General features: G+C 38.6%; 1 protein-coding gene across 2 annotated transcripts in view; it reads left to right on the top strand.

Annotated features, from left to right (window-relative positions):
- POLH (DNA polymerase eta) overlaps nucleotides 1–15,597 on the top strand; it is a 29,825-nt gene that overhangs the window by 10,057 nt on the left and 4,171 nt on the right. For both annotated transcript variants that reach the window (XM_060021755.1, XM_060021753.1), the window contains exons 5-10: nucleotides 7,542–7,711; nucleotides 9,317–9,420; nucleotides 10,526–10,645; nucleotides 11,239–11,362; nucleotides 12,116–12,181; nucleotides 15,230–15,399. In XM_060021755.1, the coding sequence (XP_059877738.1) occupies nucleotides 7,542–7,711; nucleotides 9,317–9,420; nucleotides 10,526–10,645; nucleotides 11,239–11,362; nucleotides 12,116–12,181; nucleotides 15,230–15,399 (754 nt within the window). The remainder of the gene's footprint in view (nucleotides 1–7,541; nucleotides 7,712–9,316; nucleotides 9,421–10,525; nucleotides 10,646–11,238; nucleotides 11,363–12,115; nucleotides 12,182–15,229; nucleotides 15,400–15,597) is intronic.

Here is a 15,597-nt window from a genome sequence, read left to right as displayed (position 1 = left end):
TGTCCTGATTTCTATTTAGCTTATTTTTGAACTTTATAAAATTAAAATGATGCAGTGTATACTTTAGTCTGGCTTCATTCACTCGACATTGTCTTTGTGAGATTCATCCATTCTGTTGTATATGGTTGAGTTTCTGTAGTATTCCATTGTATGAATATACTACAATTTACCCATTCTACTCTTCATGGATATTTGGGTTTCTTCCAGTTTTGGACCACTAAGAATAGTGCTGCTATGAACATTTTTGTAAATATCTTTTAGTGTGTGCATTTCTGTTGAGCATATGACTAGAAGCGCTCAGTTATGTGGTTTGTCTGTATTCAGCTTTAGTTTGCCTGTACTCAGCGTTAGTAGATACTACCGAAAGGTTTCCAAAAAGGGTATACTGATTTATAATTCCACTAGCGGTATATGAGAGTTCTAGTTGTTCCACATCTTTTTCAACACTTGCTTTTTTCTCTTTCGCTTTTTAGCCATTTTGATGAGTGTATAGTGATATCATATTATGGTTTTAGTCTGCATGTTCCTGGTGTTAATGAAATTGAGCACCTTTTTGTAAGTTGATGACCATTCTTCTTTCATGAAGTGCCTGTTTAAGTATTTGCCCATTTTTTTGGTTTAATTGTCTTATTCATCTATAGGACTTCTTTATGTATTCTGGATATGAGTCATTATCAAATATATGTATTGCAGCATCTTCTGGTTTGTGGCTTGTATTTCACTCTTTTTTTTAAAATTTTTTGGCCACGCCGTGCGGCATGTGGGGTTCCAGTTCCCCAACCAGGGATTGAACCTGTGCCCCCTGCAGTGGAAGCGTGGAGCCCTAACCATTGGGCAGCCAGGGAATTCCCTTGTTTTTTACTCTCTTAATGGTGGATTTTGATGAATAGAGGCTCTTAATTTTAATTTGGTCCAGTTTGTCTTTTTTTTTCTTTATGGATAGTATTTTTTAAGGTCTTCTTTACCTATTCAAGATCATGAAGAAACTCTCCTATATTATTTTAGAAGCTTTATTGTTTTGCCTTTTACATTTAGATTTACTATCCATTATGTGTGTGTCTGCAGGATGTGAGGTAGGGATCAAGATTCCTTTTTTTATTACATGAGTATCCAATTATAATATCCTTATTAAAGCTTTACTTTTTTCTATAAAGGTCTTGTGCATTCATTATGTTAGTTCCTAGATGCTTTAATTTTTTTTAATTGCCATTACTATTTTGTGTTTTTTTCTATTATATTCTCCACTTGGTTATTGATGTGTAGGAGAATGATAAGTGATTTTTTTTTGGTAAGCTTATCTTTGTTTACTTTATCTGCCTGATAAAAACTTGAGATATAATCTGCATGAAAGTGCTTTAATAAAATGTACTTGATGGTTAAAAATATTTTCTTAGGGATTTCCCTGGCAGTTCAGTGGCTAAGACTACTGCAGGGGTCACGGGTTCAATCTCTGGTGGGGGAAGTTCTGCATGCTGTGTGGTGTGGCCAAAAAAAAAATTTTTCTTAGACTAGAATTAAATTAGGGCAATTAAAACTTGCTTTTAATCCGGGTCTTATTATTTTTTTTAATCAAAATATTACGAAAGTGGAATTCAGCTGGAGTCCACAGAGCAAAGATTCTGCATCTAGAAGCTTTTTAACACCTTTTCATACACATTTTCTAGTACTTATGATAATGGCTATATTCAAAACAATGTATCTATTCTCCCCTTCACTTGTAACATGTACTTTAGCTTTATTTTGTAACATTATTCTTATTTATTTATTTTTAAAATTAATTTATTTTTTATTTATTTACTTTTGGCTACACTGGGTCTTCATTGCTGTGCATGGGGTTTGTCTAGCTGGGGTGAGCAGGGGCTACTCTTCATTGCAGTGCGCAGGCTTCTCGTTACGGAGCACAGGCTCTAGGCACATGGGCTGTAGAGCACAGGCTCAGTAGTTGTGGCACATGGGCTTAGTTGCTCCGCGGCATGTGGAATCTTCCCAGACCAGGGATCGAACCCGTGTCCCCTTCACTGGCAGGCAGATTCTTGACCATTATGCCACCAGGGAAATCCCAACATTATTCTTATTTAGAAGAGCTCTTTTAGTGAAAATCTTTGAATGTTGGACGTTAACCAAAAGGATACAAATCTATAGCAAGTTAACTTCTTGGGGGACTTGTCAGGGCATATGTTATTACTTGTAGAAACAATACAGATTTGTTCAGAAAAAGCTCCAAGAGTGTTTAGTTTATTTCTAGTTACAGTGGTGAATTTTCCATGGGTTCCATGTTTTAAAGTAAGATGTAAGATATTAAAGTTTAGTTTTGCTGTCAACAGTTGTATGATGCCTTTTAATATGTTGTATTGAAGGGTAGAGGTGGAACTACCCAGGGAAACTTACGGGAAGGACCATTGAGGAATTATTTTATTCTCTGATCCTGATAGCTGAGTTTATCAAGGTGGAGGCTGCAGCTCTTTTAGTTCTTTAGGGAGAATACAATGGACAATGTAATGTGCCACTTAAAGGAGGCAAAGTTATGGTACATTTGCCTTTATTGATTTATTATTATTATTCTGGGATCAGAGTAAGGAAGGGTTTTTTGGTTTTGTTTTTTGTGTTGTGTTTTTGTTGTTGTTGTTGTTGGTTTTTGGGGGGGGTTGTTGTTTGTTTTTTTTGGCTGTGTTGGGTCTTCGTTGCTGTGCGAGGGCTTTCTCCAGTTGCGGCGAGCGGGGGCCACTCTTCATCGCGGTGCGCGGGCCTTTCACTGTCACGGCCTCTCCCGTTGTGGAGCACAGGCTCCAGACGCGCAGGCTTAGTAGTTGTGGCTCACAGGCTTAGTTGCTCCGCAGCATGTGGGATCTTCCCAGACCAGGGCACAAACCCATGTCCCCTGCACTGGCAGGTGGATTCTTAACCACTGCACCACCAGGGAAGTCCTGTTATTGTTTTTTTTCTTTCTTTTTTGTCGGGGGCTTAGTTTTGTGTACTACATTTTACTGTGTAGCTAATTTTTTTAAATAAACATTTGGAATTGGTTTTATAATACTTTATTATTTCCTTCCTTCTGCTGACTTTAGGTTTTGTTTGTTCTTCTTTTTCTAATTCTCATAGGTAGTAGGTTAGATTGTTTATTTGAGATTTTTCTGGGTTTTTCTTTGGTTTTTTTTTTTTTTTGGCTGCGCCACACAGTATATGGAATCTTCGTTCCCAACCAGGGATTGAATCCATGCCCCCTGCAGTGGAAGCGCAGAATCTTAACCACTGGACCGCCAGGGAAGTCCCTGAGATTTTTCTTGTTTTTTTGAGGAAGGCCTGTATCTCTATGGACTTCCCTCTTAGGACTGCTTTTGCTGCATCCCATAGATTTTGTGTGGTTGTGTTTGGTTTTATAGTACTTTAAATTATTTGCTGTTTAAGGGTTTTTTGAAGGCTATATGCCCTTTTGAAAATCTGTTGAAAGCTGTGGACCCTTGCTTGCCTCAGAAAAATACATATCTACATGTAAAACAGTTTTGCATGTAGTTTTCAGGAGATTCACAGACCCACTGAAGCCTACACACCTCAGAATAAGAACTATTATTACACGTTACATTGGTTTTGGAGGGCAACTCATTGTTGAAGAGCTCTCTGGTGAAGATGATGGTACATACCTTTGTTGGAGGTCAAATGTTACTTCAAATGGACATGCGCCTCTTCTATACCTATCTTTCTTACATTTTTATATAAAATGCCAGTGTTTTAAAGAAATCGTATTTCTGTATGAGGAAATAAAAGGTATTCATATATGAAGGAAGAAGTTGCTTTATTGTGTCTAGTTTAAATATTAAGCTTCGAGATGCAGTGATATCTTATTATTTAGAGTACTCAGAACAGTACAATGTCTAGGAAATGATTTATGATGATATATCATACTCCTGAGTCTTCATATGATGTGTGTAATATAAAAAAAAAAACCTCATAACAGAAATTAGCTGATCTAAGTGCATATACCCTCCCAGAAATTGTTTTTCGTGGATGTGACATATTTCAAAGCTAGGGAAAAGGGTTGAGGTATTTGTGATGTTTTTATACTGAAGTTCCCATTCAACTTTACCATGGTGCCTCTTAATGGGTCCTACTCAGCCATGCTGCATTTGCAACTTTGTTTTTTCTGTTTCTGAAATAGTTATGTGTGTGGAAAGTTTAAGTAGTAAGATTAATTAAAAATAACTCAAAAATTGTCAGAGTGAAAACTTACCCTTCGGGGCCATTTTGTAACTGGTTTGTGTTAGCTAAAGAACTCATTTGTTCTCCGTTTGCTCCTCTTAACTCATTTATTTCTAAGCAAGTATTGAACATGTGAATGCATATAATAAGAAACAGTTGTGTAGTGGTATAAAAAAATATAAATCAACTATCAGGGATTTCCCTGGAGGTCCAGTGGTTAAGACTCCGCACTTACACTGCAGCGGGCATGAATCTGATCCCTGGTCAGGGAACTAAGATCCCCACATACCACCCGGAGCAGCCAAAAAAAAGATGATAATAATAATAAAAATAAAATTAAAAATTAAAAAAATAAATCAATCAACTGCCAAAGTTGAGAGCTGTAAGAGTTGGCTAGACTGCTTGCAGGCTTTGACAAAGTAAGCTGCCATATTGTAAGAGGGCCTTTGGAGAAGCCCCCATGGCTATGCTCTGAGAGCTGCCCTCTGCTGACAGCCAGCAAGAAAATGGGGACCTCAATCCTACAGCCACAAGATGATAAATTTATTTATTTTAATTAATTTATTTATTTTTGGCTGCATTGGGTCTTCGTTGCTGCGCACGGGCTTTCTCTAGATGTGGCGAATGGGGTCTACTCTTTGTTGCTGTGCGTGGGCTTCTCATTGCGGTGGCTTCTCTTGCTGTGGAGCACGGGCTCTGGGGCGTGGGCTCAGTAGCTGTTGTGGCTCACGGGCTCAGTAGTTGTGGCTCACGGGCTCAGTAGTTGTGGTTCACCGGCTCTAGAGCGTAGGCTCAGTAGCTGTAGCGCACAGACTTAGCTGCTCCGTGGCATGTGGGATCTTCCCAGACCAGGGATCGAACCCATGTCCCCTGCCTTGGCAGGTGGATTCATAACCACTTTGCCACCAGGGAAGTCCCCAAGATGATAAATTCTGCCAACAACCAGAGGGAGCTTGGAAGGCACTAATCAGCTCATAGCACAGAGGAAGGTACACCTGTTACCAGTATAGGGACTTCTCTTTTGTAGTTATGGTCCCTAGAGTTGTGGGCCATAGCTAGAGGTTTATCAGTTTAATTCCGAAGTTTTGGCACAAATTACCAGTGCTCACTCTTAGAACAGTTCTAGTCAAATGCAGGTGACATGCCCATGTTTATAGAAAATCCTAGGGAATCTACTCCCCCCTGCAAAAAAAGAACCTAGAATAAGTGAGATTAGCAAGGTTGCAGGGGACAAAGTCAATATGCAAAAATTGATTGTATTTCTATATATTAAAATTTAAAATGGGAAGTTGACATTTAAAAAGGAATAGCATTAAAACCATAAAATTATTAGAGATATATTTAACAATATATGTGGAAAAACTAGTTCAGTGAAAACTACAAAACATCACTGACAAATTAAAGATGAAATCAATGAAGAGACCATGCTCATGGACTGAAAGATTAAATAATATTAGAGTTCAAATCTCCCCAAATTGACCTACAGATTCATTGCATTCCCTCCAAAATCCCAGCAGGATTTTATAGAAATTGATAAACAGATTCTAAAATTTGTATGGAAATGCAAAGGATGTGGAATAGGCAAACAATTTTGAAAAAGAACTAAGTTGGAAGACTTAACACTACGTGATTTTTAAGAGTTAACTATAAATTTATGGGGACTTCCCTGGTGGTCCAGTGGTTAAGATTTTGCGCTTCCACTGCTAGGGGCATGGGTTTGATCCCTGGTGGGGGAACTAAGATCCTACATGCCGCATGGTGCAGCCAAAAACAAATAAACAAAAACCACAAACAAAGAAGTTTGAGGTGGCCTAGGCAAGAATGAAGAAAAGCTGAATAAAATACAGTGGGTTGCAATGGATATGTGAAATATTTTGAAGTGGGCTTTGGTAACTAAGTAACTATAATAAAGGGGAATAAAAGAAAAGAAGCCAAGGGACTTACCTGGTGGTGCAGTGGTTAAGAATCCTCCTGCCATCGAAGAGGACATGGGTTCGAGCCCTGGTCCATGAAGATCCCACATGCCAAGGAGCAACTAAGCCCGCGTACTGCAACTACTAGAGCCCGCGCTCTGCAACAAGAGAAGCCACCGCAATGAGAAGCCCGCACACCGCAACGAAGAGTAGCACCTGCTTGCTGTAACTAGAGAAAGACCGTGTGCAGCAACGAAGACCCAAGGCAGCCAAAAATAAAAATAAATAAATTAATTAATTTTTTAAAAAAAGAAGCCAATATTAGATTTTAAACCTTTAAGAGAAATAGGGAGTTGTTTGGGAAAGAGAACCTTTGGGGAGGAAGATATAATAAAGGTTGACTTTAGTAGTATTTTGTTTGATACTGTAATGAAAAATTCAAGAAGACTTTTTCTGTAGGGAGGTAGAAATAAGGGATTAAAGTTAAGAGTTTGGGGATAGAGATTAAGATTTGCATGTACTTAGCATAAACAAATTGAAACATAAGCCAGTACCAGTTCACCAAGAGAAAAAGCATATATACAGAGAAGAGGAGAACGTTGCTCTATATCTGCAGTTACGGTGTTAGAGGAGGGAGATAGACCAGCAAAGGAGAGAAACAGCAGCCCTCAATAGCTGGAAAATACTTCCTTCTATGTGCTCATCTTCCTCCTCTTCTCCATATATGTGACCCTTCACTCTGCGTCTCCAAGATATTTTGAATTTTCTTGCCTTGTTCATACCTCATTACAGCCTCTTTAAAACAGCATGTGTATATTTCCTAACTTCCTTGTTATATAATACTTTTAAAATGTTTTTCAAAACTATGACTAGTTCTAAATTGGATAGTAAGGTATTTTCAAAGCCCTAAGGTACAAAGCTACTTCTAATTTAAATAGTTTGTCAAGAGAATAAATCTTCTAGTGCCTCTGATTGGACTTAAGCTATTCAACTGGAACCAGTCTCTAAAAATACATAAATGCTAACTTAAGTTTATACTGAAGCGTGCGATAATTCTGAATATTTTCTAATTGAGTAACTTAATAGAATTTCTGGTGATGTGCAAGGGAAGTTGGAAGAAGAAAGTTCAAAAACTGGAGAGAGAAAACAGATGTACTTTTAAATCATTACTCATGAAAGACAATACAAAATATTTGTTGCTTATTAGAGCTTATAAGGTTCAGCCTATGCTGGGAGATAAGGCTGCTAGAATTGGTATGAAGGAGAAATTTATCTCTGTTGTGATACTGAATAGTCTTCTAAAACGGCTGCCATTTTTGGTGAAAACCTACATATGTAAAGTACCTGAAATCTAAGCATTTCTGCATTAGATAACACAAATAAAACCTTGATTTTTTAAAAAAGAAGTCTAACTGTTACCTCTCAACTTTTCAGAGGAAATGCGAAAACAAGGCTTATTGCAATGGCTTGATTCTCTTCAGACTGATAACACCACCTCTCCAGACCTACAGCTCACTGTGGGAGCAGTGATCGTGGAGGAAATGAGAGCAGCCATAGAGAGGCAGACTGGTTTTCAGTGTTCAGCCGGGATTTCACACAATAAGGTGAAGGCTAATAGTAGATTTCAAAGAGAAACACAGATATCTGTAGTTAAACACAGCAGGCATAGAAACAAACAAAAAAAAAGAAAAACAAAAACAAAACAAAAAACAAACAGCCAGGATAGATATGAGTGGGGCATTTAAATCATTACACATATACTTTGAAATGGGTTTCTACTTAAACTTCATGGTGAAGACCAAATAAAAACCTAAGTAATTCTTTATCATGGGGATTGACATTACACATGTACTTTCCTAAGAAGCAGGCTGAAAATTTTGCTGGAAATGGTTATTTACATAGTTGTATCCACAGTATTTCCTTAATGACTGAACTATCCAAAGAAAGGAGGAGGCAGGACTTCCCTGGTGGTCCAGTGGTTAGGACTCGGCGCTTTCACTGCCAGGGGCCCTGGGTTCAATCCCTGGTCAGGGGACTAAGATCCTGCAAGCAAACAAAGAAAGGAGGAGGCTAGTAGGAACCTATTTCTTTCCTTTTCGGTTGCTGAATTTTCTAGTATTATCTCACTTCTTATGTGGAGTTCTGGGTGTTCTATGCTTTTGTTCTGTGCTTTTTGATTAAACTGCAGTGTGGCCCTGGGATCTTCATCCCCTTTGGTGTAGACTCAGTAGTTGGGCAGTGGCTGATTATTTCTAGTTACTACCTTCTCTCCCTCACTCAAGAAGAGGAAAGTTCTGCACTGCTCAGCTTGTGGGATCTTAGTTCCCCAACCAGGGATTAAACCCCAGCCCACGGCAGTGAGAGCACCGAGTCCTAACCACTGGAGCACCAGGGAATTCCCAAGAAGAGGAAAGTTGCCAAACTACTCAGTAGAGTTTTGGGGTTTTTTTTTTTTCTGGTTAGGTGGAGAGAGGGGAAACAAAAGTCTCAATGTAATAATTTAAACTAGACTAAATGTGGCCTAGTAAAAGTTTCAGGGAATCTCCAATGAATCTGAAGAGTGATTTTGTATTTTTCCTACCAATTATAAGTTGTTAAATGATACCACTGAAGTACCTTATTCTTTGAAAAGACTTCTCAAGGGTTTTTTCATTTTGAAGTCTTATTTAATATAAGAAGATGTTTGCTATTGGACAATGACTTCGAGCCCAGTCTTTATCACAGATGCTAAATGATGGTAATCTGTATTAAATCCGGGACTCAAAATGGACTAACCATTAATCAAGAAATGTATATAAATGGAGTAGGGTAAAATGAGTTTGTTTTAGCATTTTCATATGGACATACTAAGAAATGCATCTTAAGTCTCTTCTGTAGCTTCTCTACTTTTTCACCCTCTTGAAATAGGAAAACCTTAAGGAATAGATGAGGGTGGAATAAATGACTAAAGAAAGACTGAGAATGGAAGATGTGGAAAGGACAATGAGGATAATGATAGTGGGTCATGTTTTCCACTGTGGATATTGTGGGACACCAAGCTTTGGAGATGTCTTGAGTTTCTGGTTTTGGTTTTGTTTTTAACGTGGAAACCATTAGTTACAGCCCTTAAGCTGTGCCGTGTGTATGCGTGTATATGTGTGTGTTAATATTCACCAACTCTGTGTGTGGGTGTTGACAGTAATGGGGTTTTTATACTTTCCATGCTCCAGGTTCTGGCAAAGCTGGCCTGTGGACTAAACAAGCCCAACCGGCAGACCCTGGTCTCACATGGGTCAGTCCCACAGCTCTTCAGCCAAGTGCCTATTAGCAAAATGTAAGTATTCAGGGAGCACCTTAAATTTCACTTCTATATATGTGAAGGCCCTCTCTGGTTGTAGTTTCTTCTGTTCCTTAAGGATTGGAGCCAGGGAAAATAGGTACCATGGGGACAGGAGGGAGATGACACAGAAAATTTTACAAACATGCTGAGATTTTTTTCTTAATGAACTTTCAATTCCGGATTATCTGTGGAAGATACTTAATCCTGAATTTTAAAAGAATGAACTGTTTTTTAGCTATATGTTTAACTTCCTTCTAGGTTTTTTACTCAAGCCTGTTACTAAATAACAAATAGGAATTTTACTTCTTTTCTTTGTTCTAGTAGCGTATCAAGCTGTTCAGGGCTACTGAATTGCTCCCAAATAAAATTAATAACTAGGTTGTGCATACCAATAGTGTGTCCTTGACAAGGGCTTATAATATTGTTGAAGGGACAAGATATATCTGTTCAAAGCAATAGTGAAAGTGCTATCATCAAGACTATATGTGAGTAACTGCTAAATGAATTGTACAGGTAGTTACCAAAGTTCATAAAAGTCATCTGAGAAGGACTTATGAAAAAGGCATGGGAGAGTCAGATGAGAATAGAAGAGAAATACCAATTTGGAGACTGTTTTGAGCACCAAGAGGGAGAAAATATATTTCCAGTGAACTGGGACCATATTGAGGAAGATAAGTGATGGAAAAAGGACTGAACAGAGAGGTTGAGGACAGATTATTAGACATCTCAAAGGCCAAGCTGAAGAGTTGTTTTTTTTTTTTTTTTTACTATATTCTTAAATATAAAATGTTTTAGCTATAGAAGGGGTTTGTTTTGGAGGTGGAATTTTAATCCCTAAATGGGACAGTAGATCCTGTACAATTGAAAGTTTTATACACAGTTGACTTGATAACTAATTAATGACTTTACCCTTGTGTTTATGCTATGGTTAGTCTTCTTCCCAGGCCCTAACTTCCAGAGTACTGAATTCCCAGAGTCGTCTAGTCTTATGCTAGAAAATCAATAGTTTACAGGACCAATGTGTGTTCTCATTTTCCCTGCTAACTAGATATTTATGATGTGACCTATAAATCTTTTGTCTTTTTTTGGTTGTTGTTAGCCGTCATCTTGGAGGAAAGCTAGGGGCTTCTGTCATTGAAACCCTGGGGGTAGAATACATGGGAGAACTGACCCAGTTCACTGAATCCCAGCTCCAGAGTCATTTTGGGGAGAAAAATGGGTAAGTGATTCCTAATGCTTTTCAATCATAACCTTTATGGATATGCTAAATTCAAATGTAGACAAGAGCATCAGGTAAAATCTAGACCTATCTTTAGGTTAATATTTGCTCCTCGAGGTAATTGCATTGGTCCTTTTGCTTTAAAATATTAAATCATTATAACCTATTAGTCTAGTTTTTTTCACGTGCCTAAATAGGTTGGTAGATAGGAGCTGTTACTCTGAAGCTCTGATATACACATGTACAATATTTATGTGTGCTAAGATGCTGTTGTTCTCTTAAAAATCCTTGTATTTTTGCTTACTAAGTACCAAAAATACTTGGGGATATGAAATATGTGGCTTAGTTGGCACTTTTCCCAAAACACAAATGATGACTTGGCTTTAGAAAGCATAATGTGTTCTCCTCGGCAATTTATCATTACTGGAATTCATTGGGAAGGGCAAGGATTCTGTTACGGGTGAGGTGTACTTAATTTTGAACAAATTTTCCCTTTTTCATGAAAGGGATAAAAGGTAGTATAATATAGGTATTTTGTTTTAACAAGAATAATCATTTGCTTTCACCTTAAACTTTTTTGCTGGTTTCATTAGATCTTGGCTATATGCCATGTGCCGGGGGATTGAACATGATCCAGTTAGACCCAGGCAAATACCCAAAACCATTGCCTGCAGCAAGAACTTCCCAGGAAAAACAGCTCTGGCTGCTCGGGAACAGGTAGGCAGACATTCTTGACAGAACATTGCCTCTTTTAAGGGAGTTGGTGGGTAGGTTTTGGTAGCTGTGGAAAGTTAGATGGGACCTTTATGCTGTAAAATATGAAGGAAATAGAAGGTTTTTTGTGTGCTGAAAATTGATTAGTTTAACTTGGGATTTTTTTTATTATTATTTTTTCCCTTTCTTCCATCTGAAAAGAAATAGAATGGAGCTGATTGAAGTTTGAAATGGAATTACTCATTTTTTGATAGGTGAAATCTTAGGAGGCCAGGATATTGTGCCTCAAGTTTGTGTCTTTTTTTTGTGTGTGTGTGGTACGCGGGCCTCTCACTGTGGTGGCTTCTCCCGTCGCAGAGCACAGGCTCCGGACGCACAGGCTCAGCGGCCATGGCTCACAGGCCCAGCCGCTTCGCAGCATGTGGGATCTTCCCAGACCGGGGCACGAACCCGTATCCCCTGCATCGGCAGGCAGACTCTCAACCACTGCGCCACCAGGGAAGCCCACTGTGTCTTTTTTTCTCAGAGCTGGAACATGCCTGAAATTCACCTGATGGCATGCCAGCAGGAAAAGAATGAAAGCTCTTGAGCTAGGGCAGGTCAGAGTACGGAAGATTTCTATGATCTGGGGATTGTAACAGGGGAGACTTTGTTACACACTTCCATTTTGGGGAGAACTGAACAAAACCACCATTTAGTTCTATAATAAACCTAGAGTCTTTAAATGAAAGATTAAAGTCTCAATGCTTTTTTTAGGTACAATGGTGGCTTTTGCAATTAGCCCAGGAACTAGAGGAGAGACTAATCAAGGACCGAAATGATGTAAGATTTTCTTTCTTTATTCCTGGGGTGAGGTTTGGGATTTAAATACAAGTTGCTCCTTACCTTATGGAGTAGAAACAAAGATACAAAAAGATACCAGCTGGAAAAGTTTAAGAAATCTTTTATCTTTTCCCATAAAACTGCCATAAAACTCAGTATGATTCTCAAAAGCCTGGATCTGTGAACGTTAAGACCTGACTACCCCTGTCTCCCTCATTACCATTTGCTTTTACTTTTTTGTATATTATCTAAATGTTACTGCAACTCTGAATATACAGTGGATCTTCATCAGAGTACAGAACCATTAAGCAGGACATTTAGGGTTTGGACTGTAAATTATTCGGCTTTAACATAGTCCATGTGACAAAGAAGTACTCAGTTTTAGAGACAGAGTCGTAGGTCAAAGATGAAACATCTGATTGGTTTATCTTCTCTCTTTCAAAAAAAAAGCTCTATTGATACATATATATATATTTACATACCATGAAATTCACCCATTTATAGTATACAGTTCAGTAGTTTTAGTATATTTCAGAGTTGTTCAACTATTCCATAATCAATTTAAGAACATTTCATAACCCAGAAAAGAAATCCTATACCCACTAATAGTTACTCCCCCAGACCTACGCAACCACTAGTCTGCTTTCTGTCTCTATAGACTTAATTATTCTGGACATTTCATATCTATGGAATAATAGAATATGTGGCTTTTTGAGTGACTGGCTTGAAATCTTTCAATTAACATAATATTTTCAAGGTTTACCCATATTGTAGCATCTATCAGTACTTTATTCCTTTTTATCACAACATTCTATTGAATGGATATACCACATTTTATTTATCAATTCATCAGTGAATGGATATTTCCACTTTTTGTCTATTATGAATAATGTTGCTGTGAACATTCATGTACAGATTTTTGTGTAGTCATGTTTTCATTTCCCTTGTATATATACCTAGGAGTAGAATTGCTGAGTCACATGGCAACTCTATGTTAGCATACCAGACTGTTGCTGCACTATTTTACACTCCCAGCAATGTAAGAGGGTTCTAATTTCTCTATATCTTTGTTAGTGTCTTTTAAAAAATTTTTAGTGGGTGTGAAGTGGTATCTCATGGTTTTCAGGTGCTTATTGGCTATTTTATTTTCTTTGGAGAAATGTCTGTCAAGATCCTTTGCCCATTTTTGAAGTGGGTTGTCTCTTTATATTGAGTTTTAAAAGTTCTGTGTGTATTCTGGGTATAAGTCCCTTGTCAAATATATAATTTGCAAATATTTTCTCCCATTCTGTGGATTTTATTTCCATTTTCCTGATGGTATTTTTTGATGTGTCCTCTCCAGTTGAGACATCAACTGTATACTGTCAGGAATCATCTATAATTACCTGTTTGGCCCTTTTTAGCTGAGGTGGTGGTAAATGTTCTTTGGGAGGCATCGTAAAGAGGTTGTGTTATGGGTCTATTTGACTTTTCCCACTAGGTGTCGCTCCGTTCTCATCTCTTTATTCTCTAACAGTCAATGACCTTATGTCCTATCATCTCCCCCTAGCTCACTCCCCTCTAGACTCCACTTGCTGGCCTCCTCCCCATTTATTTAACACACCAAGTAAATTTCACCTTCCCCTTCTCCCCAACTCCCCTGTCATATCAGCAGCCTCCATCACTCCCTGCCTTACTCTGCTTTTTTCCATGGCACTTTGTGGTCATTTCTATCACATGCCTACTTGTTTATTATATGCAGCTCCTACTACAAGATAAGATCCAGAAGGGCCTGGACTTTTTGTTCTCTCCTGTATCTCTAGATAGTGCCTGATACATAGTAGGCAGTCAGTTATAGTTGAACGGTTTTAGTCAACAAGGACTTGTTTGTAATTGCCTATTTGTATTCTCTCGAGATATACAAATCTGTATAAACTGTATTTACAAAATGCACAAAAATACAAAATGTATTTTTACCTAGAAGTTGGTTGCTGCTCTTGGTTTGTCTTAGGGGTGTTTCTTCTCACTAGAATCTTTCGATTTTGAGGGGATCCCTATGTATACTTTTTACCTTCTTGCCTCGACCTTTATTTCTTAGTTTGCTTTGCATCAACAGTATTCAGGTGCTTAGACGTCACTGAAAAGTGTATCAATGATCATGCTCTCTAGAGGCAGGCTCACTACACTTTATCTTCTATAGATGGGCTGTAAGGAGGCGCTAGTGGAAACTACTGCTGTTTTTTTTTTGTTGTTAAGATTGAAATATTTATGCATTTAACAAACACGTATTTTTAAATTAATTAATTATTTTTTGGCTGCGTTGGATCTTCGTTACTGCGCATGGGCTTTCTCTAGTTGCATCGAGCAGGGGCTACTCTTCATAGCAGTGTGTGGGCTTCTCATTGCGGTGGCTTCTCTTGTTGAGGAGCACGGGCTCTAGGTGCATGGGCTTCAGTAGTTGTGGAACACGGGCTCAGTAGTTGTGGCTCACGGGCTCTAGAGCGCAGGCTCAGTAGTTGTGGCACATGGGCTTAGTTGCTCTGCGGCATGTGGAATCTTCCCGGACCAGGGATCGAATCTGTGTCCCCTGCATTGGCAGGCGGATTCTTAACCACTTGTGCCACCAGGTAAGTCCACTTCTGCTCTTAAGCATAAGAGCATCAGAGCAGATTAAAGAATAGATCCACTACTCAATCCTGACACCCTTTCAATGACTTACATGAACCCTCCTTCAGTCATAAACTAGAATATAGTATTACAAGTATTTAGTATAATCTTCCTGCACGGACACCACCAAAAAACAAAACAAAACATTCAGGAGAATCCATTTTCATTTATTCTGTCCTGTTCCCATTACCTGTCAAAATAGCCTAGATATTCTAATATTCCATCATCTAAATTATGTCTTCTCCAATTATTTATACTCAGAAACAGAACAAAATTTTAAAAAATTAAACCTATTCCCAAACCATTCTGTCACCCTGGTTTTTTCCTCTCACAGACATCACTATATAGAATCCACATGCTCAAGGTAACTTCAGTTCTGTCTCAATCCATTTACACCCACAGAATGACAGGGTGGCCACTCAGTTGGTCGTGAGCATTCGCGTCCAAGGAGACAGACGTCTCAGCAGCCTGCGCCGCTGCTGTGCCCTTCCTCGCTATGATGCTCACAAGATGAGCCATGATGCATTTGCTCTCATCAGGAACTGTAACACTTCAGGAACCCAAACTGAATGGTGAGTTTCCTTCTAACTCATCTTCTTTTGAGACTTAAACCCTGTCTTTATTTAAAATTAGTGGGTATATAAGCATTCCAGCTGGGGTAGGACACAGTAGAAGCACCAGAAACAAGGCAGCTCAGCTGCAGCCTCTTTGCCTACATTTGGTTTGAGAGGCAGAGTGAACCAATACTATCCCTGCCTATATCAATTTGC

Source organism: Delphinus delphis, chromosome 10 (assembly GCF_949987515.2).
Source record: "Delphinus delphis chromosome 10, mDelDel1.2, whole genome shotgun sequence".
Taxonomy (NCBI): domain Eukaryota; kingdom Metazoa; phylum Chordata; class Mammalia; order Artiodactyla; family Delphinidae; genus Delphinus; species Delphinus delphis.
Note: the sequence above shows the minus strand (reverse complement) of the source record. Positions and strands in the feature narration are given on the sequence as shown.